Below are 27,987 nucleotides of genomic sequence, written 5' to 3'. Positions count from 1 at the left end.
AAGGATTCCGTTTTTTTCCAATCGCGTCAAACAAGTTACTGGTTAAGATTTGAGGTGGCTAATCTTTGTCTCATTGTTTTATTTCACAAAACCTAGCATTTGAGCAGGGGTGTGTAGACTTTGTATAGCCCTTGTAGATGGAAGCATTAAGTGAAAAAAAGTGGCCAATGGGTAATTCATTTTTACTCTTTACAATATTCGCTTAGGTTTTGGTTTTAACATACACATTGAGTATTGTTAACTTAATTTTACACTTGTAAGACAATTAAAAATAGTCTGGAATTTTTATTATGCTAGCACAGTGCTAGTTTGACCTTGGAACTAATTAGTTACATCTCCATTATTATTTCAAAAGCAATTGTATTCAACCAGAGCGACACCACTGATGCATAATATAGAAATAATTTATAGCAAAGCTTTTAAACTCGATGTATAACAGAGGAAGGAAAATAGCTATTGGCTCAACCCTCAAACCGTCTTTTCAGGATTGGCTTTGTTTTCATAGAGCTGAAAAATGTGTCCTTTGTCTTAATGAGACAAGAATAGCAACGTCGGAAATGTCAGCATTTCAGTTCAAAGATCTTGACCCTCTTCGCCCCTGACTCCCTTTGTGGTCGACAGAGTGAAGGGAGGAAACTTGACCATGTTTCCCCGTTGCACTCTTGTCCCTCTCTCCTCTTCTTCCTTGAAGCCAGCAATTATGCAGCGGGATATGCTGATAACACCTAAAGAATTCTAGGCATGCACAAACAGCCCATCCCCCATCCGCTTTGCTTCTCTCTCTCCCCTTTGCCTGCCCTTGCCCCCTTCCTTTCCCTTCCTCCCTCCCTTCTTCCTTCGCTGGGATTTTCTTTCTGCCTTCCCAAATCCACCGCTCATGTTACTTGCCGTTAGACTAAATAGTCCGCTTCACAGATTCGTGAAACTCAAAAGGATTATTTTGAGGAAAGTTGTTTTTTGAACTTGTCTTTGTCTTGTGTTGTTTTCCCCAAAACATTAAATTCCATTTTTGCAAAATGTAACCCTGATTGGATATTTTTCTTTTTAAGACAAAGCTTAAATTTTGCCATTGCCCTGACAGTTGAGGAAGATTGTTGTCACATGTACTAAACAGCCATTACTTGCCAGAAATTCCTGCAACTCCATCAATGTTGCTGTCTGCCTCTTGGCTCGTCTGCCAATATTCTCCTTGTTATTGTATCACTTTGGGCGGGATGGGACATATGTTCTTGGCAATGTCACTCTTGTGTGGTATTTTCTTATATGAATGATAACAGTCTTCACTAGGTTCCTAATGCCTTGAAATTTTTTTTTTTTTTAACTATAAAACTCTTGTGCTGCAAGAAATGTCAGGAGTAAAATGAAATGAACAAAACAAAACCGGAGATGATGTTGGAATTCCTCCTTGTGCAAACAAACACATGCAAATACTGCATTTGTACACAAGCTGCATACTTTTCTTCTTCTACAACAAACCTTCTCAAACTTCCTCTTTCACACTTGCCTTCCAAAACACATTCCAGCCACAGGGAAGGCTTGAGTGATTGTGTGTGTGTGTGAGTGAGTGTGTGCACGCGTGTGGTCTGGTGGGCAGACTTGTAACCCGACTACTCTGGTGTGAAGCCAGCACATCCATCACTTTATCGGTGCACTGCTGGCACACATCTCCAACGCGCCATACTTACTGCATGGGAAACGCAAATTGCACCTCGCTATTGATTCGACTGCAGATGTTTCTCATTAAAACGCAACTTCATCTAAATATTAAGATACCTTGAAACAAAAGCAGATGTTTAGCGGTTGGCACACTTTTGGATACTTTGTGGAACAGGAAGAAAAAATAAAAAGAACTCTGTGGTCTGTTTACGATTAATTACGGCAACGTACACAACATGCAACGTCCTTTGTTTTTTTCTTCTTGAAATATGATTTCAATTTATTGTAATACATTGTTAAAATGAGATTTAAAACAATGCTTTACAATATTTATGATCGTGCCAGTTTAAGGTTGGAAAAAATGAATTTCTGTAGTTGAACTATTTGAAAGTTACCCAGCGCCCCAAAATGATTTGTGTATGATTTGGAAGTTCACATGAAGTTTTTGAAATAGTTTTCAAAAAACATTCCCCAATTTCATTTCATTTCTACGCCAGTGAACTCTGCTTTCTTTCATGCGCTTTCCACTCATTTGACCTTGAACCCCAACTTGACAGTCTCACTAGCCACACATGAACTTGTTGAACTGTTCCACGGCAGTTTGGTTCGATTTACACAGACGCACACACACACACACACGCACGCACGCACGCACGCACACACACACACTCGCAAGCTTCCCATCCTCCCACCCAAACAATAGTCCACTTTGATCACCAAGGTTCACGCCTACAGAATCGACACTTTGCGCGGTGCATATGCATTTGTCCTTGAGGTTGATGGGCGCAAAATGTGGGAGTTGAAATTGTGCAGGCTTGACTGACTGGAGATAAAATGCAAATGTTCATTTCAACCAGGACAAAATAACTACAAAAAAAATACTGAGTTACTTTACTGTAGCTCTTTATCTCAACAGCAATAAGTATGGATTCCCAAACCAGAAAACTCAGTTTGGAGGGGGCGTGGTTCCATAGCAACGAGCCTGTTGATGCGCAAACAATGTTGATGTCAAAGAGGCCACTTGTGCTTGACTTATAAATTGTGCTCAGTGCAGCAATGTCATTGGGGTGTTCCAGAGCACACAGATGATAAACAACGCACACACACACACACACACACATGCACATGTTGAATTGAAGGAATCACAAGCCAACAAAAACTGCTTACATGGCAAAACTGTACTCATCAAACGTTGCATTGTCGGGGGCGTGGACATGGAAATGTGTTGGCCCATCAGCAGATCAGGCAGTTTAGGATGCCAGTGGGCTTTTTATGAACGCTATAAATCGGTGGTATGGAATGATTGAAATGCTTTTCGAATGAGGTTATTTAGTTTCTGTAAAAGCCGGATTGGTTATATTTCTTCATTATGCAAATGTTCCGCGTCAAACTTAAGGTGTAAAAAAGGCTGCAGGGTTTCGCGTCATGCCCAGCATTTATGGAAGAACTAATTTAAGCGTAAAATGATGTTCCGCAGATGTAATTTCCCCATCTCCTGCTTTTAGCGTCTCGGTTCTGCGTATTTCATATTCATATGGCGCCGTCATGATGTCATAAAAGACGCTATGATGTGATGCGGATGGAACGTATGATTATTTTGAATTGCTTTCTGGGTCAAACTAGCAACGAGTCTTTACAATGCAGTGAATTAATTGCCTTGTGGTGATTCATTTGAATGCCACTGCATTTTAGGCATCAGGTTTCAGCCGCCATCTGCCCAGGGATTCATTTCTCAGCCAATCTGTAGCAACAGGAGAAAGTGAAAAGACATTTAAATATAGAAGTAAAAGTATATTCCAGAGTCTCTGACAAAAGCATCTTGAATACGATGGGAAAGGTGACTTGAGGACATTCACGAGCCAACGCTAAGTCTTTTAGGTTTAGTACCCTGTACGTGTGTGTGCGTGCGCATGTGTGTGTGTCTGATGTTTAACAACCTTTCTCTGTGACCTTCACAGGAAACTACAGGGCATCATTAGAGTTGGCACCAGATGCACTCAACCACATTCCTCCTCTCAAAAAAAAACTTTATTTACTGATTCTTCTCATGATAAATGTGTAATGAGAGTGGAAAAATACAACAAAATGTTGCGCAGATAAACAAGGAAAACCTCCACATAGCTTTAGCCTCCCAGTCTGCTAGGCATTGCTAACATTAACCTTACACAAATGGTACAGCAGCACATGTAGGCAGACAATTTAAATGCACTCTTGTCTTTATCTTTGGCAAAAAAATCAACTAATATTGGAGTTGACATGTCTCAATGAACAGTAAATCTGTCTGTCTGTTTTACACTGCCCTCGGGTGACATAGGTGGGCACACCATAAAAATCAGTACAATGGCGATTCAATTGATGCAATAAGACATAATCTATTATTTGGAAAAAAATGTTTATACTTCTAGTAATCAATTTCAAGCTCCCATGAGCTGTTTCACTGTGAAAATGCTTTGTATCCAATTTGTGCTGTATAACCAATTGCTAAAAGAAGTCAGAATGGCAGCTGGTTCATTTAAGGTGACAGGAGATGGAATCATATGAGTGACCTTTGGCTATCAATTGCTCGCATTCATTGCACAAGAGCTTGGACGTCAAGTTACATCATTGTCCTACTTCGCTGACACACAAACATGCATATTTCAGTTGAAGTGAAGTGCAGCAATGTACTCGGAGCGTATTTCTAGGGTGACAATCTCGAATGTTGATGATCTTAGTGTTTGTGACACCTAAAATTATTCTTTTTTTACTGGTCCAACGTAAAGGGAAGAAAAACAGCAAGTCAGCCTGCAAAATGGTGCTTGAATAGTGCAATAAAAGAAATGATAGTGACAAACAAAAGCCCCGTGAGTAACACTGTAATAACCGAACCACGATGGAGCGAGGGAACACTGTAATCCCACCTTGTGCTGCAAGGGAACCCACCTGGGAGCAGCACTGCCCACCCCTTCCCGATCTCGGCCCTCCCCTGTCCCCTGCTCTCGTCTCCCCTTCTCTCCCTCCCTCCTCCGGCCGCGTCCCGTAGCAGCAGCACCACTCGCAGTCAAGCAGCGGGACTCCAGGCACTACTTCCCCAGCTGCTGACGTCAGCTGGCAGCCTGGGCAGTGCTCGCCGCTCCGGACATAGCGCCGAGAAAAAATGCTGCTCTCCGTACCGCCAAGGGCAGGAATCAACCCGTACAGCGGCTTTAACAGCAGAAACAGCAAAAAGGTAAAATCTCTCTCGCTTTTCTACCATTTTGACTCGACTTCAGCTTGCGGGGCAACACGCCCGCCCGCCCGCTCGCGCGCGTCGCCACGGAGAGGCTGGTGACAGTGGGTTGGCTGCAGTGTCCTTGAGAGGCCACTTGAATTTAACTTTTGCACTTTAACGGACCGCCGACATTATTCACAGCCGTCCGGGTCCGAACCGGTCGATCGCGGGATGGCGTTTAGTGGCGGCCGTCTCGAGCCTTGTGTATATAGTATGCGTGCGGTTGCTACACGGGCGCGATGTGGACGAGGATTTGACGCTCTTGGGGGAAAAAGTCCCCGGCGCAGAGCAACTTGTGTGCGGACGCCGTGCGTGAAAGTGGGAGCTGAAGCGCGAGTTTAACATGATCGCAAATAAATACTTCTCTTTTCGCCTTCTTTCCATCGAATGTTACAACCCGGCTAAGTTGGCAAACTTTGTTTTCCGTGCGTTTCCCTTGTGGAAGTGGAATATGCCCCACCCCTTTGGGAAAAAAAAAAAAAAGCCCACGGTGACTGCTTTATTCCCAGAATTGAGAATCCCGTGGATACTGTTTACATTGTCACATTTTGAAACCAGTTTGAAGACGCCCACTCCTTAACAAAAAAAAAAACCCCAGCAGTCACGACGTTCGTGTGAAAACGTAATTGAAAGCCGAGCTGTTTCTGTTTGATAGATTCTTGTGGAGTCTTTGAATCATTTCCCCTTGAGCCAGAGGCTGCTTACATCCTGTCTCCATCGACCATATTTATGGGAAAAAAAGATTTCCCCTCATAATGCATGCATCCTAGCATGTACTATGTACAGTGACATTTTGTCTTCCTGCGATAGAGGCCAACGCCTGGCTACTCATATCAACATTTGCGTCTGCATGAGCATTAGGTTTCAATTGTCTTCTTCTTCCCCTCCACACACACTCGCAACATATTGTACTGAATATTCGTCACTGTGAGACTTGTTAACTCGTAAATCTTCTTTCCCTAAATGATTAAAGTGGATTATTTTCAGATTTTCATTGTCACGTCTTGTTTAAAAATAGCTGCTTTGTAGTAGAACACATTGAAAAACGGGGTCATTTACTTGCCAGATAACTTCTTCCACAGTTTCCTGCTTGCAATATTGCATATTCATGTTGTAACTGAATTAAAACGGTAATGGACACAGAAAATCTGTATTTTCTGCTTTAACTGCACTAGTTTGAAGCAATGTTAAATGCATTTGTTGGAGAGAGATGCTCGAACGTCACCAGATCAGAGAACAGTGAGATGGAAACAATTGATCTGCTGTCGCGACCCCTAAATGGGAGCAGCCAAAAAAAGATAGTATATCTTTTTTATCCTTTGCAAAACAAGAGTATTAACTAATTGCTGCAGCTAACTGAGCAGTTGTGACCTTCTTATTTGTGCATACACCTGTGGGTGCACTATACTGCCCCCTGGTGTCCAAGGTGCACATACCAGAAGGTGTGGCATAATGAAATCGTAACACAAACTGTTCAATTCTATTTACTCTGTTTCTATAAAGCACTATACTGTGGAGTGGTATTCTTATAAAGAAAAAAACCTGCTGGAGTTTTATGGGCACATGGAATTGATTATTGTCATTTCAATTTATTTCAGTGGGGGAAGAAGATTTGATATTGTCTTGAGTTACAAGCACAGTATTGAAACAATTTAATCTTATTCTTGACTTTTGATTACATCTGTCAGCACCTTTCCTCAAGAGTTGTTTGACAACGCAGTGCCGCATATGGCTAAGCTTTTGCGTCAGAGTCGGGCTGTGCTGACTGGAGAAAATCCTTCTTGATGTGGAGGTCTGATGAATGCGACATGGTCAATCAGACTGCGGTCACATTTCAAAACATCACATCTCGTCGACGACGTACTGTAAGAAAATGGACTGGGCCCAAATTAATAAAAATCAGATGTATTGTTCAGTCTGCCATGATAAAATCTGTGGGTAAAATAAAAAGCTCATTTGGGATAATGCCCACTTTATAACAGTATCAATGTTAGCAAGTAACTTCTTTGGCTTTGAACTAACATTGGCGCAGTCAACAGAAAGCGAAGCTGCTTTTTGAGTGATGACGAGTTACTTAAGGTTCATTGTTAATCAAATGTTCCTCCTCGCCATCAGATTTGGACAGCAAATCGGGACAATTAAAACAGCAGAGCAGATTGTTCAAAACACAGATGCTCTTGACGCACGTGCTTTCATGGAAAATACTATGAATGGCGCCGCAATTCCTCAGCACAGATAAGAGTCCGTGTCAACAATCCGAGTGCTGTTATTGCCGACTTACTTTGAAAATAGTATTGCGTCATAATCTCTGTAAAAGAGGCTGAAAGCCACTTGGGCCATGTTCAATATATGTACAGTCGACAGAAGTATGCATAAGGACAGTTTTTCAAGTCATAATCTGGATGTTTATGTTGATGGCCATGTGATTCATGTTTCAAAGTGTTTCTTGTTCTGAATCTAAATTGATGTAGCTAACGATCTTACGGCGTGGCCGTTATTGAGACGCAAACACACAAGAGTGGGCGGCGTTTAAGTACCCCAGGCACGTATGTAGCGTGACATAGAAAATAGAAAAGGTTATATGAATGTTTTGTTTCTTCGACGCATTACGTGACCCCCGTGGGCATAGAAAATGGCAGAGATGATATACTGCAGTCTGATGCAGCAGGATGCTAACGCTAATGTGTAGGATCCAGCACATAAAACAGTGATGCATTACGACAACTGTTATTGCGCCAAGGCACCCATTTTACACGAGATAAATCTCCAGGAATATCACCAAGCAATAATTAAGAATGATGTCATCTTAATTTACTTACAAATGGAAAAATCACTATAGGGGTCGAACTTGTATCGGAATACCGCCAAGCTAGGTTTGGAATTAATGTGGTATATCAAACGCAGACACAATTGAAAGATTATTTGGGAGACCCCTTTTATCTTTATAAACCTCCTCGCAGTCGAACAAATCTCAAGGATTCGGAATAGGCCAAACATTGAAAATAGAAGCATTTGTTAGAATCTCCAAACCTCCTTTGGCCTACTTAGTGAAGAAAAGGTTCAGCAAAAGGTCAGGCGACTGTGTAAATGTTCCCCCCCTCCCATCGCCTTCGTAGAGTTTCCCTCCGCTGCTCACATTCTGCCATATCTGAGTCGCACGATTACATAAAATAAATGTCTGAACACAAAATAAACACAAAGAGGGGTGAGAAAAGCTCTTTGTGTGTGTGGGGGGGGGGCGGCGATTAGAGAGCCCGGCAGCTCCAAGGTGTTTGGTTTCTGTTGCGCGCAAAGCCGCCGGCTCCTCCCCTGACTCAGCACCTCATTTCCTCCTTCGAATAAATAGAATTAATGTTCTCAAATTAAATTTGGTCATTTTCCACGTAAGGCTTCCTGAGAGGAAAAATAACAGGAGACGGGCTGTCGCCTCTCAAGGTACCACAGGTCTCGTTCGCTCAGGGCCTCGTCCAATGGCTTGTTTATGTTCTTTTCAGTCAGACGTTCATTCTCATCTCGCGATGAGCTCATCGGAAAAAAATGTCAATGTCTATTACCCCGACTTAATTGTCCAGATGAGCCAACAGACATTCAACAGCATCACAACACAACTAAATTCCGTCGTCAAACTGAATATGATAGACTAAAAAAAAAAAATCAGCTCACACAGCAGAGCCTTTTAACTTGAAACTTTTAAAGGCTCATTGAGTCATTTTACTCGAGCCGCGTTCCTTCTGCCTTGCACTCCACCCTGTAATGAGCAAAGTCCTTTTCATCTATGCACCTCTCTTTTTTTTTTGCATGGGTGCCATTTGAATTTAATGATGACGTTTAACATGTAAAATACCTTGTAATTTTATGGCACTACTCTGTGAAGATCTAAGCCGTGTTTTTCTTCTATCAAGATGCTCCACAATTATTTACAAGCGCTTATTTATTTGTTTAAATCCTTTGAATGTCTCTTCTGGTAATCGAAAGGCTTATTACTTAAACATTTGCAAAAAGGTTATGGTGGAAATATTTCAAAAATAATAGCCTTATCATTTCCATCCAAGAGTAAAAATAGTAGAAAGACATGCATGTTTGGGTATGCACTACTTTGGTGCAACGCTTATTTAGCAAAGTGAGTCTAGTCGTCACGATATTAATTCAAGTCTTAATTCGCATATTATATACAAGCGAGTTTTGTCAGGCCCACATGGATAATAAGAACAGGAGTGAACGGCTAGATGTTTATACGGGAAGAGGATAGCGTAGGATGAAAGGGGTCATCTGAATGACCCCCCTCCCCCAATATCTAATTACCACAGAGTGTGCTATATTGTATCATCTTATCATATTGTTAGTCTACAGATCATAGTCCCTGTGCCGCCGATCTTGGTCTAATACTGGAGGACTGAAATCAAGGCAAAGTGAACTTCAGAGGTAGTTTCCCCCATTTTTGCTCTACAGCCAACACTGTCAAAACAATCTCTGTGCACACGGTGCTAGCAAAAAAAAAAAAAAAACAGGTCCAGTCACACATGGCTTGTTGTGGCGGTTTTAAACATTTGTAACAATGTACATTTGCATATTTTAAGGTTGAGAATTGGAGTTACGGGTTTGATGGTTCTCTTGGTCACAGTAAATATCGACTTAAGTGCTTATTAAGCTAATTTGCACGCCACAAAAGAGCAGCTCTGTCTTCTCGATTGTTATTCGGGCTGTGAGTTACAGTACTGCCATGTGTAAGTCCTCGAAGATTTCTGACATAAAAATTATTTTTGGGGGAGTGGTACATTTAGTAGTTCTACAACAAAGTAGCCAAAGACATTTTATCTCATTTAAACTGCCTGTAGATTTAATTGTAGAACGCTATATGGGAATCTGTTATAAATATTCAGCATTTGACGCTAACCTATTTCTTCCCACCTCAAACATCAATGAACCCCAAAATAAAATCCTCCAGTTTGTATTGTATTTGCGTCAAGGCACTTCAAGGCACTCATTGATCAACATTGTCAGCTCGCATCAAACAGCCTAATTTTATGCGGCAGGTTTGGACAGAATTTGTGACGTTACAAATATTTGCAATATTCAAGTTCGCGCAATGGAATGTCGAAGCTTGGCGCTTTTAGCGACTAAATACTTGATGTTAGATTCATATGAATGCAGGATACAGCATGTCTCAAATCCATGTGTAGCTTTTGAAGTTGTTGCTCTGTGCTCAAAATGATGGCATCTAGTACTTATATATGCATATACATACAGAATATATGCATCGGTATAGATCTTGTTAGATGGTCCAAATGTACCCAATGACGTGTTGGTGAGAGCATATTGAAGTAGAAGGGGGTAGCAAACAGCTATCTGGTCCATCCTGGATCAAATTTCAGAAGGGCACACAGGGGCTGTTTGTGCACTTAGAGCAGAAATGCTTCCTCTCTTTGTCTGCGAGACATTTAGCCAGAGTCAAAAAGGCAGACCGGACAGCTGTTCTGAACCGTTCTCAGCGCCAGTCGATCAGATAGCACCCACCCAAAACGCGGCCTTTTGAGTGCACAAATCTGTGCCACAAGAATGTTTACAATCTGTAACTTGTACACGCCTTTAATTTAATTGGGATTGTTCTAGCAAATACGCAATATGTTTATTGTAGGAAATAAATTCTAAAAATGGACATGCCTTCTGAAATGGAATATTATTTGTTATCAGAAGCCATTTTTCAACAGTACTTAAAGGTAGAGTCTTACACAAAGGCAGATTGTTGAAATATGGTTTTAACTAACCAAAAAATACAATTAAAATCATTTACATGATTTATTTTCAATTAACCCGTAAATCCTAGTTACTCTTGAGGCCGGTCACATTTAAAAGTAAAATGAATTAAAGTGCAACCCATACCGCCTTTTATTTAGCGCACGCAAGTCCGACATGACGTTGGGTCACTTTTACGAAATATCTTTGACACTTTCCGATTGCTTCCCTTAAAGTGTGCCCTCCTGCAATGGCGGTCATGCGCCACATCATAACTTGGTTCTTTTTTAGTCCAAGCAAGCCTTTTAAGCTCGGAGCACGGCACACTGACAGACTGCCAACAGCCCTTCATGTCCTGAAACGGCTGGATGGGGATTAAGCATAGCTCACCTCACCTGTCTGGTCGACACATTGAAAAGAACTCAGCTTAAATATCCGTGTCCTCACTTGTGCGCCTGCACCAGAAAAAACACCATGCATATGAAGTATTAACAATGGGAAATATCTGACATCAAATTTTGATGTCTGCTGGGCTACTTTGAATTTTCGCCGTGACTCAAGTTTCACCTTCCGGCCCAAGTATGTGTATCTATTTCTCGGTCTAACGTGTCAGATGTTTTGGAGCGGTCCCAAAAGCGTCTGCCCGCCGAGCCATCCGGTCAAGGTGAGCAGGCAGCGGCGGGGGCCAGACGGAGAGTTGTCTAAAGTAGCGCGACGGCGATGATGCCAGACGCTCGCTGTGCCTCTCATTCTCGTTAGATCTCCAGCTGGGCCGTGGGCCAGCGTCTCTGTGGGTGTATACGTTTCAAAGCTCCCTCGCCTCGCGCCATCCGAAACTGCTTGAAAGCAAACGCGTGCCTGTGCATCTGCGCATCAAGGTGCCATCGTACCCTAAGAGACAGACAGATTGAAGAGTGATATGGGCGCCGCATCGCCTATAAAAGCAAAAGGAGGGCGAGGAGGACGATTTAGGAACCGGTCTTGATGCCTGTTCTGCGTCCCTCTCACCTGGTTGGAATGCGGAGTGCTTCATAAAAATTGCCGCGTGATGAGATCAAGAGCGGGCACACAGGATTTCCTGTCCTCGTCTTTACTTTATAGCTTCATCCGAGATACATTCCTCGCACAACGCTCAGCTAGTTTTAAAGCTTTATTTCATATTGCCGCATTTTTTTTTTTCCTCTGTACAGGAAACGTGACTAGTAATTAAGAGAGGTGTGTGATAATAATAGGCTATAAAACCTCTTTCACAAACAGAAACTTGTTTGTCTGATCTTTTGCAAGAGTAGAAAATACAAACAAACGTGTCCTTGTAGATGTTTGGGTCATTCAGGCCCAAATAAAATGTGATAAAATGAGTATATCCCGTGCAAAGTAGAATTTGTCGAATTAAAAAATTATTAAATGCTGAAATTTATTTTCACTGGAATCTGAAGATCAAAAAATCACGCACATCGATTTTTTTAATGCTAAAATTTATTTTCCCTGGAATCTGAAGATCAAAATGTCACGCACACCGAGCGACACGACCGTATTTTGTCACGTAGTGTTCCTGTAGCTTTACTCCAAGGTCCTGTTTGAGACAGGCCCATCCATGAATCAGCATGGACGTCACTCAGTTGGTCACTTTCCTTCCTGACGAGAAGACAAGCAGTCCCGTCAGGATAAAGAAGCCATGACACACAAAAGCGGGAAAACTCCCCAACAGCCAGGAATCCAGGAAATTCTCAGGGTCGAGCCAGTGTCAACTGGAGAACCCCCACAGGGGAGTTGAAGTGAAACTAATAAAATGTTTGGACATAGGAACAAGCTGGGAAGTGGTGCAGTAAAAAGCTTGATCACCGGACACTTCATTAGGGACACTAATGAGCTCTCTGATCTGTCCAGTGTATTGAAAATTCTGCCTTTAGAAAAATACTTGTTTTTTTTAAAACACCCGCACTATGAGGTTTTCCACCAATATGCTGCAAATTAAATTAGAAATTATTTTTTTTATCTTGAGCTGGATCCTAACAATATGCACCAGATAGGTCAGACCTTCCAGTTTTGAATCTCGACATCAAGAGATATCATTCATTGTTGTCGCAGCTGGTTAAGAGAATGCTGCCAGGGTCGGGCGTCATCAAGGGGGCCCCGTGCCTTTCTGGAGACTCTGATTAGCGTGATTGGTTGATGTGGCGGGTGCATCTGTCGGCCTGCTGGGCTTTCCCCAAACAACGTCAATTTAATCAGTGACCCATTCACGTCTCTAAAAAGAAGCCATTGTTGCCGCGTCGTCGCCATCCAATTGATCTCGCAAATGAGACAGGAGCCTCACTGTACCCAACTGCGAGACCAGTAGGAAGCCACATCTATTCCTATTCCTCACATGTCGAAAACTATTTGGCTAAATAAACTTAATACAAGTCATTTGCGGTGAATCCTTGTGTTGCTATTTATCGCCTGACTCATAAAAGCACCAACTGATCTATTCTTGGAAAGACTTTTTTTTTTTTTCACAGCATCTTGACAAGATTATGAAACCTTGTTCACCTCAAGATGGTTTTGGATGAATGGTTGCGCAATCTCCGCGGAGAGCCACAATCCATGATTCACTGGTTGTTGCGCAATATCCTGTTATAATGGTGAGTCATGACGAGTCGGCCGCCGTAGTTCGTAAAGTCAGTTGCGGTGGCAAGTGTTGTTGGAAACAACAAGAGGGATTGATCAGCGAGTATCACCGCAAGAAATCCCTGCTGTGCACTCAAACTTCTGCAAACCAGAGACTACTTGAAGCGCTTTATTCTTTATGATGATCTGATCCGAAAAGAGCAAAAGCAAGTATCACAAAACACGAATCGCACTCTACCCAAATGTTGGTCTTTCGTCTTCCAGTTTTTGGTTTTGCTCTGCACCGCAAGAGACTTGTCGTGGTTTCCAAAGTAAAATCGGAGTTATCCAACATGGAGTGAAGCTAAGAGGCCCCTTTTCCCCCATATATGGAGCAAGCGGCCAAGAGGCCCAACATTCCCCTCAGAAGGCATTATTGGTGAGTGTTGACACGGGCGCTGTGTGATATCATTTTTCACTGAAGAGAGTGCACATCTGTCTCCCGCAGATTTACTTTTTATCTCCTCATAAAAGCACATTCCCTTGTACTCGCTTAGAACAGCACCGCAGCTGCCCAAATAAGTAGCTGAGGTGTTTGAAAGATAGAAAGAAAAAAAATTACGACAGTACTTTTCATTTTTAAGATTCTGTTGAAATCAAGCGGTTGGGTTCAGTTTGGTATAGTTGTAGGCATTTTTTTGTCTGTGTACGGTTTAGAAAAGAAGAGTTAGGCAAGAGGGGTGTCAAACTTATTTTTGTTGCAGGCCACGCCGTAGTTATGGTTTCCCTCGTGGGGCCAATAATGACGTAACCTCCTGAGACCCAGGAAATCATTTTTGTCCTCTGTAGAGGACATAATTATTTGGCCTGTATCTCTGAAGTCATACATGCCACTGAGTTAGTTCCTGTTGGTCCTTACAGAGGACATCCTAGGCTTTTCACATTTCCCAGAACCGAGTCCCAATGTTCTCGCCAAAGGACATAGAGTAGGAAAAAAAAAAGATTTTTTTTTTTTTTTTTGCTGTAGTAATGTTTTTTTCACTCAAAGATTTATGTGGTGTAAAAAAATTAAAATTCAAAAAGTTTTTTCTCTGGGTCTCAGGAGGTTATTATACTTATGACATGTCGCATACACACAACAGAATCCAGTTAAAAAAAAAAAGTTCAACAATTTCTAATTTATTTTGAAAGTGAGGTATTAACAAGAAATCATTGCAATATCTCACTGTTATTAAAAAGGAAGATAATTTACAGTTCTGGTATCTTAACAAGAAACATTGAGTTGACACACATGAGTTGCCTTTGCGGGCCACATCAAATGATGTGGAGGGCCGGATCTGGCCCCCCGGGCCTTACGTTTGACACCTGTGGGCTAGAGGTAGACTGGTGGAGGTACTGACTGGTTTATTAAAAATATTAGGCTTAATAATGCTTAAAGGCTTATTAATATCTACTGCAGTCTATGCATACAAATACGGTTGGAGAAACGTTCGGGCTAAATAGGGTTGCTTTGACTCAGCTAATCCCCTTGTCCCATCAAGGCCGAAATAATGGTGCAGAGACTCTGCAGTGGTTTCCTCGGGGTAATTGGCTTTATTTTCACGGTGCACAGAGCTACACAATAACAACAACAAGCAAAATGATTCGCCCATTCTTGCTCACCCCTTTGCTGTCTGCCATGTTGGCTCCGATTTTGACTTCTCAATAAACACACTTGAAACATGAACCTTGTGTAATTTTCTTTTCTTTACACTTAGAACCAAAGCGATGCCCTCTGGCCAATTATTATCTGCTCAAATGAACTACTTTCATGCATACATAGAGCGGAACGAAGGCACAAATCTAAAAAGTTTTCTGAAATTAGCACTGTTCAAGGAAGAACCCATGATCTGTTTGTCAAGCCGAAAAAAACCTGTTCAATTCTGACATTCTGATTTTCTCACAGCAGACCTATGCGTCTTTCGGCCACCAGATGGCTCCCCCTAGTCCCAACAACAACAGCAGCAACAGCGGTGGAGGAGGTGGCGAACAGCTAAGTAAAACCAACCTGTATATCCGCGGCCTTCATCCGGGGACTACGGACCAAGACCTGGTCAAGCTCTGCCAGCCGTAAGTTTCAATATTTGACCATCTGTCTTCAATGTTACGACCACGCACAAGACATAAATGGCAGCCATTGGTCTTTGTGAAATGCAGAATATTTTCACCACTGGAATTACGATTGCAGTTTGGTTATTATAAATGGAATAAATCTACCGCCGGCTGGGTGACATTACTCCAAACCCGAGTTTTTTATTATCTGCAAATGTATTGGTGGATTCCACTCTTAGAACTTTATGGTAACAGTTCTCGCAGGAACACTGGGATACTTTTACCCCCTTGGTTAATATAAAATGGAAATATTCAATGAGCTGAATCACCCAGCATGACAAAGTGTGTTTGTGTACGTGTTGTACATCCCACTCCAGATGCATTAGTGTTGCGGTTGCTTACCGCTGAGCCATTTCCAGTCTTACAGAATTGGAAGGTTAGATGAGGACAAACAGCAACTGGCTGTACCCATCTTTCTCTGGCTCACCGCTGTGTCTCTATTTTTTTTCTTTCCGAATTAATAAACCTTAAATTTACACCTTCCTAACACAAATTTTACTTACGGATAAATTTGGCTGTTGATTGAATCAAAGCATCCTGTATTGCATTTCATTTGATGATTCATTTGGCCTGCGACAGCCTTTTTCTGATCATCAAAGTATAGCCTGAACAATTTTATTTCATGTTTCCAACAGATGAAAAGCAGAGCTCAACACAGAGCAGATGTTATCAACTCTCTTGAACGTCCTTTGCATGACTCTTAGTCCAGATTTTGCGTTCTGTCTACACACAACCGGATCCAGTTTTAAGGAGCTGGAATGTGAATTGTGACATCCAAACGTACAGTGACGAATGAAGCAATGATGAAACTCACTGATTGGATCCAATCAACTCTGACAAACTGATTATAATTATGACACACGCCTGTCACACGCTCGAAGATATTTGACCACACCTTGCCCAAACAACATCGGACATATTCTTCCCGTGCTGGTTTGGTTTCCTTCCAGAATCATTAAGCATGCATGTTGGGTTACTAATTAACAACTCTAAATTGCCCATTGTTGTGTGTGTTTGAACGGCTGTTTGTCCACTTTGTTGTGCAACCCGAACTGGTGTCACCCAAAGACTGCGTCTCAAACCCTAACCCAAGCAAGATAAGCAATCGTAAGAATATTGAATAGATTTGATGATTCGCCACTAGAATATTCAACAAATAACATTTTTTTCTGTTTGAGTGCGTCATGTAGACAGCCGAGGTAAAATACCCGTTCCTAACCATCGTTTCAAAACACACGTTCCTCTCAGAAGTGACGTGAAAGCTTGACAAACACCCAGCGATCAATAAGCATCATGAGTGAAGCTAAACTTCAAGGCTATGCTTTTATGTCACAGGACTTGTTTGCCAACATTAAGCGTGAAAAATGTTAGCGTCAACAAATATGGGCCTCAGGAGGTCCACCCCCTTACCTGACCTGATTTTAAGCCTTCACCATCAGAGTCATCTTAACACAGCATGTCAAAGTCACGGCAATCAAAGCCAAGCAGAAATCGGCGGTAGGTATGTGAAACACCGGAACTTTGATTGTAAAAGAAAACGGCCGACAGAGAAGGCACTGTGTGGCGTCAGAAATGTGGAGAGGGGGACTGACGTGATGGGACGGTTCCTCCTGAGTTAGGAAGGGGAAACATGAATGAGTGGGAAAAGAGTAGTGCCCGCCCGCCTGCTGGGAAAGAATGTGAATGTCAAGCAGCCCGTGACTGTCTTTTAAGTGTGCGTGTGGCCTCGACAGTGTTGTCAGCTTTCCGAGGGGGTCTCTCGGGTTAAGTGGGAGGTCACAAAAGCACTGCCTTCGGACTTTTGAACTGCTCCGGTGTTCGTGACACGGCAAACATGAACACGTGATACGTTGCTTTTGTTTTTCTTGTCATTCCTCAAACTGAGACTCTTATCAGGGGCTGTTTTTTGTTCTTGTTCATTCATAATAATTCTGAAATATTTTAATGTTTCTAATTGAGATCTGTTTAATATTTTGTTTGTGTCAAAAAAGGCATGTAGCATTTTGGGGAATCAAGCTGGTCATATTTTTTTTCAGTATTGCGCTATACATGCAACATAAAATATCTAATAGATGTATGTATGCCAGCCCCCCTCCACTTCATTATAAAGTATTACGGTGCACGTATTTTAAATAAAAATAATCTCACTGCACACCACCAAACAGAAATTCTGAAATATTAAAATATAATTAAATAATCTCATCTCAATTTGGGAGTCGTTGGGAGCCACCGTTGTAATATAAGTGATAATGTATTATTAATTTGTGGAAAAAAATAGGAATTCACTTTCTTACACGCACACACAAAACCAACTAAACCTAGGTGTAGTAAAAAATGCAAAACTGGCAGAGACAATGCTCAGATGTAGCTAATGATGAGGTCAGTGAGCTCTTAGTCACGCACTACTTACTGATGACAGTGGAGAAATCATAAACAAACATGATGATGAAATATGATGGGAGGCACTAAAAGAATTTTATAGCGTAGCTATAATTCTTTCTACGACGTGTGTAATCATACACTGCTCGAAAGTAGTCGGACGACATCGAGCCATGACCCAGTAGTACAAGAAGAACATGCCTCGCTGAGGTGTTACCAGACACGTCATGGGACACATCCAAATCATCTGGCCACCATGAGAAGGCAGGCGTGTAAGACCCAGCTGTGTGCTGTGCTCTGATGTGAGGATGGAAAAAAAAAAAAAAAAAAGGGAGGAGGAGGGACATGGAGGGAAGGAAGGCCAAGTGGAGGGGCCAAGCATCAGGTTACAATCCGCCCAGACACCATGTCGCCCAAACAGAGGAAGACCGCCCTCCTGCTTTGGATAAATAACCTAGGCAGGGACAATCTATTATGCTGTAAAGTGGATACGCTACTCATTAGCCTCCACAATATCAAAATATGAATCAAGCTGGAAATGATTCTGCTTAGACTGTGTTTTATTGGTCAGACATTTTTCTAGTTTCTGTGCTTACTTGAAAGCCCAGTTCTGGTAGTGACAACACCCAAGAGGATACTTGTCTCCAGGGGAAGTGTGTGCGTGGGTATTAAAGACACAAATAGTCTTTTGGTCTAGAGAGGCCAACATACACCTGTCAAAAACAAAGCCAGAAATCCTCCCTCGGCAGGAAGGGTGGATGTGGACATAGTTGGCTTTGACGTAAAAGCGATACGTGTGTTTATGTTGGTATGCGGTCTGAGGAAATGCGTGAGAATCGTTGTGCATGTGGAAGCAGTGGATTCCTTCTCATCACTCACTGACAGGATGTTTGTTTGTTTGTTTGTTTGTTTGTTTTTTCTGTATCTGCTAAAGGTATGGCAAGATTGTGTCGACCAAAGCCATTTTGGATAAAACTACCAATAAATGTAAAGGTAAGTTGTCACAGTCTCTGGCCAGCACATTTTACACACAATTATTGACCAATATTCCAAACAATTTGGATGCTACCATTACTCGTAACCTTAATTATGGAACAAGGTCATGAACAGGCATTTTGTATTTGACAGGCTATGGCTTTGTGGACTTTGACAGTCCGGCAGCAGCTCAGAAAGCTGTTACGGCTCTGAAATCAAGTGGCGTCCAGGCGCAGATGGCCAAAGTAAGATTCCATCAACTTTTTTTCAAATTCCACCTCAGTGCAAACCGCTCTAGCTTCCCAAATCTACCTGACAACACCCGTGTGGTATTTACAGTCACGTGTTGTATTGTCTTCACTGCCTCCTCACGACTGCCGCTCTTGTTTCTCTGCACTTGCTCTTTTGCTCCGAGCTCTTTGTACGGGTGTCCGCCGCAGTCAAAGCAGCTCTTGTCGGCCTATTAAGCTGATCCCCTGGCTCTCCGGCTCCCCATTGATGGAACACAGGGGGAGGGTGCCACTACAGCCACTGTCAATGGGCCAGTTACAATGGCTTGGCATTGTCCGGCGTCTGGGCTCAAGGCCTGAGGCTGACACCCGCACTTAATTGGCTCCGCCCCCTCCCAGAATCCGCTGTAATGCAACACCAGGGTATCCCTCTACACTGTAAAGGATCTGCACCCGAACTTCACGCAATATCATACATCCATCTCCATACCAGACCAAGTGCAACTGGACACCTCGCCGTGACTCACCCAGACAGCTTGTGCTCCGGCAGACGTGATGACAACCACAATAAAAACCTAAATATACGCAGCTGGTTCAGAGCGGACCGGGTTACTTCAGGTTGTTAGAAGAAGCTAATATTGATATTTCGCATTCACCGTGGCAGGTTTTGTGGTGTTTTTCCAGAGGTAAACCTTTCCCTAAATGTCCTCAGAGTGCTCATCCAAGTAGGCCTCCGGGGTGCAGACCCAGCACAAACAATTTTGAAGGATCAGGGGAACAATGAGACAATTAAAGCCAGAAGCCTTACTGTGCTGCCCCTCCCTGCGCAAATGGGCTCAACATAGAGCGACACTCCTCAGCTGACGCTCGACAGAGGATGGACCGGCGCCAACTGTATTGTCCCTCACAGGTCCGGTATTTCAGCAAATGAAATTAGCAGAGGCGATGGGTAAATAAAATATGAAAAGGGAGGTGGGGCTTTTGTTTGTTCAGCTTGCCTTTGACTAAATGACAGTTTGTCAATGACCTCCAACATTCTGCCGCCGGGTTACACAATCAGCTTATTGCTGAATTGCCGTAGCCAGAATGATGAGAATCACTGAGAAAATATGGCAGACAATAGTAGCAAGCTTTATCAGCAATGGAATTTGAGATAAATGAATCCAACAAATATGAAGATTTTTTTTTTCATGGAATTTGTTTTGATGTGACAGCATCCGATTAGAAACGTTATTTGCTTTTCGATACTCGTAATCAATTAGGCTGAGACAAAAAGATGAAAGAGCCATTTATCGTCTTTTCAGCCATGCTGCTTTAATATTAGTCCAACCTCCCACTGCTTCCTATCCTGTCATTTCCTCCTCCAATACCAAATCCTGCTGGAAGACACTCATTCATCCCACCCTCCCCCTTCCTCCTTTTTCGCCCAGCCTCTTTTTACTCCCAGTTGCCAGGCTTCGCTTGCTCTGTGAACTCTTAAACTTCATGCCTGACTTCCTGTCTTCCTCTGCAGTCTCACAAGGTTTCACTTTCCGGCGAGCGCCACGAAAATTAAGTCTCAGAACTGTGTGTTTATGTATAATCTCTCTGCTTTAATGCACTCGCAGCTGTCAATATTTGCTAATTAGACGTTTTGTGAGTTGACAAATTCTTATTTGCATGTGTGAGTATTTAAAAGTGACAAATTAGTCAGGGTTACACTTTTTTTTTTACATCAGGCAGATTTTTGAAAAAAGTGTCATATTGGGCATTATCACTGAATATCCTTTGCAAAGGATTAATACGTCAAGACGGTTGCCACAATCATCCAAACTAGGTCACATCACACTGATATTTATGCATTAAAAAGTTCACAGATGCAAATATTGAAAGAGATGAATTGAAATCCATAAAAGATGAACTGGCCAGAGTTTTTCATTGGAAATGTGGACGGTAAGCCAAGCCAAACTTCCATGTTGCAATGTTAGCAAAATCACCACCAATTCTCACAAAACTTGATGGCGAGATGGCACATTACATTAAAGAGATCAAGTTGTGGATACAAGCGATTGATTCATTTTTCCCTCTGGTGGAATTCCCCCCTTTTTTTCTTTTACTTATGTTTGAGGATATTGTTTTCATCTGCAATTGGACTCCTCCCATCATTTTTCACGTCATTATTTTCTGACATTTAGACCTTTTTTTTGCAATGTTTTTTTGTTTGTGGTTTAAACTTGGAATAAGTTTGCCATTCTAGTTTGGAGCTCAGACTTTAATGGGGATTTTCCCCTATGACTATTTAAAGAAATATGTCAACTAAAAGCGTCTTTTGGCACCCGTACTTTCCAACTAGCAACAAGAGCAGGACCCCACCAACCTGTACATCTCCAACCTGCCGGTGTCCATGGACGAGCAGGAGCTGGAGAGCATGCTCAAGTCCTTTGGCCAGGTCATTTCCACGCGCATTCTGCGAGACGCCAACGGGACCAGCCGCGGTGTGGGATTCGCCAGGTCAGATGTCAACTAGCCAAAAAACACAAAGCGAAAATGCATGTGAGTATATTTGTTTTAAATATTTGTTTATTCTAATTCCAGAATGGAGTCCACAGAGAAGTGTGAGGCCATAATTCAACATTTCAATGGCAAATTCATCAAGACTCCACCGGGACTTCCAGGTATGTGGAATTAGATTTTCATACAACACGTTCTTAATATTTTTGGTGTCTGTTCCAGTGTTCATCTGTTGAATCTTTTGCTTTCCCAGTGCCCACAGAGCCCTTATTATGTAAGTTTGCAGACGGAGGTCAGAAAAAAAGGCAGAACCAGGGGAAGTACCTCCCCAACGGAAGGCCCTGGGCCAGAGACGGAGAAACCGTAAGTAGCGCTGGCATTGGCGCTTTTTATCCAAACTAGTAAAAGTTTTGAGGTGAATGCAGTGCTGTTTGCATGACCTCACTGGTTCTGAATCCCACATTGTTTTCCCAGGGAGGAATGACGCTTGCGTATGACCCCACAGCATTACAAAATGGGTGAGTGGTATGCAGGCCCTGAGTGAAAACAGTCCCAACCCACACGCAAATAAAAGCAGCGCCTCAACTTTGCTGCAACACTGCCCCCTGCTGGGATGTTGATGTTATGTTGAGTTTTTTACGTTGCGGCTTCAAGGTGATATATTTTGGACGAGCTCAAATCAAACTGAACTTTACAACCTCGGTGGAGATTTCTATTCATCCTGTGTGCAAGTACGAACACTGCGGATACGCTTGATGTTTTCGTCTCATTCCATTCGGCAGCTTCTACTCGTCGCCATACAGTCTGGCTCCCAACCGGATGATCGCCCAGACGTCGCTCTCACCTTACATGCATTCTCCTGTCTCATCCTACCAGGTGGTGTGTTTTACTCAAATGTCAAATTTGGATTCACAAATATCAAATACACAAACTCAATTGCTATCTTTCTTCCATCACGTGAAGGTGCACAGCCCGTCCTGGATGCACCATCAGTCATACCTCATGCAGCCAGCTGTGAGTAGCCATTTTGAACATATCCATCCTTTTGAGCCTTACAGCGTGGATCTTGTTTGCAACGAGAGTCTGATCGCATCCGCAGGGTACAGTTCTTACCCCAGCAATGGATCACACTATGTCCATCCAGCCCACGTCTATGATGGGACCTCTCGCCCAGCAGCTAAGCCACCTGTCCCTGGGCAGCACGGGCACAGTAAGTACACACACTCTTTTCTTCTACTCAGTGATAGCAATAAGGGATTATCAAATTTGTCAATTCCAGGAACCCCTTCCAAGGGAGATTTTTTTTCAAAAGTCCTATCATATTCTGAACACAAGTACCATATTTATGTACTCCTCGATGCCCTAGGAACCAAAACCTTGCCTATTTTGATCAAACAAAGTGTAATGTTACTTGAACAGACTTTTTAGAGGGAAGAAAGTACAAGAATCAAGTCAAGGAAATAAAACTTGGTTACAATTCCAAAATTATGCTGTAATACTTTACGATAATATATGGTCGTGGTCAGTTTGAGATTTTGTAAAAATGCTCCATTACAATAATTCCGGTTGGGTACTAACATCATTTTTTGTCCTCTTCCGTACAGTATATTCCGGCCAACACGACTATGCAAGGGACATACATCCCCCAGTACACCCCAGTGCCTCCCTCCAATGTCCCAGTAGAGGTATTTACGGAAACACTCTCCATACTGGTTAATAGATTTATACGCACTGTATACATTTCAAATGGCTTAAAATGGTACAAAATGAAGAAAATGTGAATTGAATTATCGGTTTAATTTATGTTCTGTACTTCTCACTTAGTCCATTTTCAACACATTTCTCAAATGTATGAAAAGAAAACAAGACTTTAGATAGAGAGCCAACATGAACTGCTGAATGAAAGGCATCTTGGCAAGAGTTCTCTGCATGAGGCCGTCTGTGCCCGCGGGGAGTCGTCACTGATCTAATTCAGTGTAAATGCTGGTGGGAACCTGGAGAATGAGCGACGTTGTCAACAGTGGGGGGGAAAAAAAGGGGGGGGGGCATGTTTATTAATGGGGCGCAGCACGATGGTAGCAAGCGGTAAACTGGGTGGGAGGGTGTGAATTGTAAACATCAGTAATCAACAAGCTCTGCTTTTCAGCTTTTGCACATTAAATCATTAGTCATTTGTTTTTCAGGAGAATGGTGGTCAACAGCAACAGGTTGCTATGGAAACCCCCGCAGAACACACAAACTACTCATACCAACACACCAAGTGAAGCTAAGGTACGGATTTTGACACATGGGAGATTGCAATCTAATGGAAAATAACCGAACGTATTAATTTGCTGCTGCCAAGTGGTCAACAGAGATGTGGCAAAAATATGTTCTTATTTACTACATTCAAAAAATATATTTAGGTTAATTCAATAACGATTAAAGGGCCCCAATAAATGTTAACCTAAGACTCGTGATAGCTTAAATGCACAATATCATAAAGAAAATGGAATAGTCAACACCTTTTTTTTTTTTTTTTTTTTAAAATCATATCACTTTTCTGCATGGTTTCTTCCAGCTCCATGGGGTGGGGCCTAGGTCATGTGATGAATCCAACCAATCAGGGTTCTACTGAACGAGAACTCTGCTCCGTACCGTCGCTAAGCATCCGAACTTGAACATGGATGACAAAAGGAACGTGTGTACATGTGTGCGAGAGTGTGTGTGTGTGTGTGTGTGTTTGTGTGTCTTTCTTTGTCTGTTTGTTTGTTTTTTTCTTCCATTTTAAAGAAACAAGACAGCACGTCCGTCATTGAAAGTTTCTGCTCACAAATTGAACTACCAAAGGCGGTAATCTTCTCCAGAGAAGATCTGATCTATTTTGATAACTGAAACGAGGAACACGACAAAATGTTGGAGAGGGGGGGAAAAAAAAATCGTGAGGATGAAAAAAACCTAGAGCGTTATTTTTATGCACGTAATATAACAAATTCTTATTTTTAAAATGTGCATTCTGGATGTTTCAGAGTGATTCAAGGAAAAAGAGTTAAAACACAATGTGTCTTTTATTTTTTTGTAAAATATGCAAACTTTTTATTTCCCGATGTCTGTTGTTTGACATTCTATTTGCAGCAGTGGGACAACAGTTTGTACAGGATAAAAAAAACAAACACTTTTGCTGGATATCAAGTCATTGCAACCGCGAGAGGCAAACCATTTAAAGCTAACTTCTTCCTCTAACTGCTGCAGAGATTTCTATTCATGCACAGATGGTAGAAACCCATTTTATTTATACTTTTTAATCCTTAGTTTTTTTAAAGCATGAATGAACAAAAGACAATCAATTATTTCTATTTATATTTGACTTTTTTTTCTCCAGAATTTTTAGACCATTTAAACCTTTATACAAAAGACGTTATTTAAGTGGGGGGTCTATAAAGAAGCCACAGAGTGATAAACTGACATTTTGGGATCTGTACTTTTGACCCGTTTCAGTCAGACCACTTCCGTCTCCACATTTCTGCTACTAATGGAATAAGATGTAAACAAAAGAATATTAAGTGAGATGTGGAATGCTTCATTGTTCATGATTGTAGTAAAATTCCCCAAGTAGCGCATTAATCAGCCTTCAGCTCGTCTTGGGGGTTGGAGAGCTGTCTTGTGTTCACCTCGCTTTTCCTCAAACTGCGAGGTGTTTGTATTCATGAAAGCTGCTGAGCATGTAATCTATAATTTAGTAGCAAATTGTGTGAAAAAAAAAACAAGCGTTGACTTCAGCAATAATTTTAATTAATGAGACGAAGATTGAAGATTTGCTAGCATACTTGCTTGCTAAACGAGCTAACGGTTACAGAGCGGCTTTTCCGTCTCTTTTTCTGGCTAATGTTTGCCCACTTAACAAGATGGATCTGATCTGATGGAGAAGTGCCAAAAAATTCAGTTGTCAATATTAAACAGTCATTCCTATCAGCGTACCTCACCGGTTGACACATCTATCATTATGTCATAGATCTACAAAAATAGTTATAAAAATAATAAATTACGTGAAATTGCCTAATTTCCTATGGCCGCAATATTTTCTTTGTAGTTGCAGGATATTTAAAAAAAACATCAATCTTTTTATTCATTTATTTATATCATATTCCATTCTAACTTGTGGAGCTGACGCTAACACCGAGAAGATACGGTTCTGACATTACGGTCAAAAGGGATTGGACACTGTTTTTGGTGATTTGCTCGGTTTGAATGTGATCCGTGTACTGTGTATGTGGTGCGCACAGGCTGTAGATCAGCATGACACCTGTTCACACTCCTCACGGCCATATTGAGAAGTGCTTTTAAGCGGTTTTGCTGAAGCAACTCTTTAAGCATCATTCGATTGGTTCTCTTGCCGCAAAGAGGACGTGCATCAGTGAAATGACCGCAGTTGTTAAATTGAGGGAACTCGAAGATTTCCGAGTGAGTGCTTGCAAAGGGAGCTGTAGGTCTTTTCTTAATGCTGCTGTTGTCACCTGATTTTAAGTCATTGATTGGTTTGTTGTTGTTTTTTGTAGAAAGTTTTTTTCCTTTTGACTGTCATTTGAAAACCTTTTGAGCTAACTTGCCTTATTTTTGATTGATTATCTTAGAAGTAGTTGACATTTTAGCTGTCGAGATAGCATTAGATGTTAGTTTGTAGGTGTTAGATTTGCCGTTTTCTTGCTCAACAATTGATTCACGAGAATCTCTGTTCCTTTTGTACCCATGTTTGTGCCGTTGAGCCTTTTTGTAAAAAAAAAAAGAAAAAAAAAGGAAAAAACGAAAAATAGAAGCCTTTGCAAGTGGACAGCTGAACCAAACTCTTGACTTTGTTTGCTGACTCGAAACATTCATACTGACGCTGCATCAGTGTCGTAGCTCTAAATGAGGCTACTGCAAGCCATTGTATCCACACAAGTTTTCATTTATGCACACATTACAAACATCTTCACAAGATTGATCACTAGACCGTGAGTGCCATTCGAGAGGGTATTCATGCCCCTTTTCCACTGCACTGTATCAGAAAGAAAAAAAAAGATTTAAAAAAACAACAACACGGCAACATCAGTTGAAGCAACACATGCTAATTGCGAACAAAGAAGCACAAGGCTTTCTTTTTACATCACAGCGTTTGGCTGTTTTTATTCAAAGATGGGACGGGACGCAATGGCTTCATCAAAGTGCGTAATACATCTGCAGCACCAAAGAATGTTAATGTTAACATGTTGAAAAGGGGCATTAGTACCTTCAATTAGTGAGTGATACAAAGTAATCTGGAAATCCTAATGTTCTTTCTTTGTGTGAACTGCCTCAAAATTCCATGGGATTGTCACTACATATGACAGCAACCAACTTGTTGGGAAGCCATTGATTCAACAATTATTTTGGTTGGCCGGAACAAAGCCGTTCGTCAGGTTTGGCTCCAGCAAAAAAAAAAACATAAAAAAACGCAGACTTTTTTTTTTGTTTATTTGTTCCCTGTCTGTTTGCTATATTGTTCATTTGTGCTACCAAAGATGTTGTCGTCACCCACACATTCACGCTCATATGTTGCTCTCAAAAAGACGTGCGATGCGAGCCGGACAAACTGCTTTTGTCGATACTGAATGACTCAGAAGGACGATGGCGTTTTCATGCACTCTGAATCCAAAGTGCGGCTATTTTTCTCATTTGGAAAGTAAATGGAAAGTACCATACTTGTGTAAAGCATTTGCTCTGAATCTGAAGTAGGGTTATTTTTCTCATTTAGAAAGTAAATGGAAAGTACCATACTTTGTATAAAGCATATGCGAGAAGGCTGCAGTGCGTGTAAACACGCTCCAAATGAAAGTGGGCTTAGCATGCTTCCAGGAGGAGCACCTTGTGCAGCTTGAGAGCACATTTTGTACATAGTACCACACACCTTTTCTTGACATTGTTGTTTTTTTCTTGTGTGAATTTGTTTTCATGACTTTTTTGTTGTTGTTGGATAAACTGTCCAGATCACACAGGGGGCTAGCAATTGGTCCGAATCAATCGCACCATGAAGGACTATGTCATGGCAAACGTTCGTATGAGAGAAAAGGTATACTGTATTCGATGTGTTAGCCATCACTTTGAACACACACACATACACTCAAAAGGATTTTGGAACTATGAAATGACGACTTTGTTACAATGCAGTGTTTATTTATTTGATCGTTTTCTACCAAATTATAAGCAAACCTAACGTTAAGTTTATTTTGATGCTGGAAAATGAATTTGCATCATGAAAAGTTACTGGTAGTATGTCAAACTCTATTCTGATGGATGGTCCACAGTTTCTCTCCATGCACTTAAATGTCCTTCCACCAATTTGATAAATGGTCATCTGAAAAGAGATTGATGGCTTATTTCATAGCTTCAAAATGTTTTGCTGCTAAAACAGGACGTCTCAACAGGTTGTAGGTTGCTGCCCTGTCTGCATTTTCTGAATCTTTAGTTTTGGTATTACATCGACAAAGCTATAATTTCCATATTTCACTGGTAAAAGTGTAATCTTTTAAAAAAAAACAT

At 41.7% G+C, this 27,987-nt stretch overlaps 1 protein-coding gene and 1 long non-coding RNA gene across 4 annotated transcripts; one reads left to right on the top strand and one right to left on the bottom strand.

Moving 5' to 3' along the window:
• The first annotated feature begins 4,670 nt into the window (after positions 1-4,670).
• Positions 4,671-27,987, top strand: LOC119123730 (RNA-binding motif, single-stranded-interacting protein 2-like). 3 transcript variants are annotated; one of them, XM_037253065.1, is made up of 14 exons: positions 4,676-4,864; positions 15,174-15,337; positions 18,693-18,751; positions 18,887-18,978; positions 21,296-21,453; positions 21,538-21,617; positions 21,707-21,816; positions 21,928-21,971; positions 22,236-22,329; positions 22,417-22,467; positions 22,553-22,663; positions 23,058-23,138; positions 23,637-23,724; positions 24,014-27,987. In XM_037253065.1, the coding sequence occupies exons 1-13, from the start codon at positions 4,793-4,795 to the stop codon at positions 23,715-23,717; spliced, it is 1,197 nt and encodes a 398-aa protein (XP_037108960.1). In that variant the 5' UTR covers positions 4,676-4,792; the 3' UTR covers positions 23,718-23,724; positions 24,014-27,987. The 3 variants fall into 3 exon arrangements, with proteins under 3 accessions (XP_037108959.1, XP_037108958.1, XP_037108960.1); XM_037253064.1 differs by having other exon boundaries at positions 4,671-4,864; positions 15,177-15,337; positions 22,236-22,467; XM_037253063.1 differs by having other exon boundaries at positions 4,673-4,864; positions 22,236-22,467.
• On the bottom strand, positions 10,477-12,991 carry LOC119123732. Its single transcript, XR_005098127.1, has 2 exons — positions 11,648-12,991; positions 10,477-11,530 (listed from the first exon to the last, which is right to left on the bottom strand). It is a non-coding gene; the product is annotated as an uncharacterized LOC119123732 (long non-coding RNA).

Source organism: Syngnathus acus, chromosome 5 (genome assembly GCF_901709675.1).
Source record: "Syngnathus acus chromosome 5, fSynAcu1.2, whole genome shotgun sequence".
NCBI lineage: Eukaryota > Metazoa > Chordata > Actinopteri > Syngnathiformes > Syngnathidae > Syngnathus > Syngnathus acus.
Note: the sequence above shows the minus strand (reverse complement) of the source record. Positions and strands in the feature narration are given on the sequence as shown.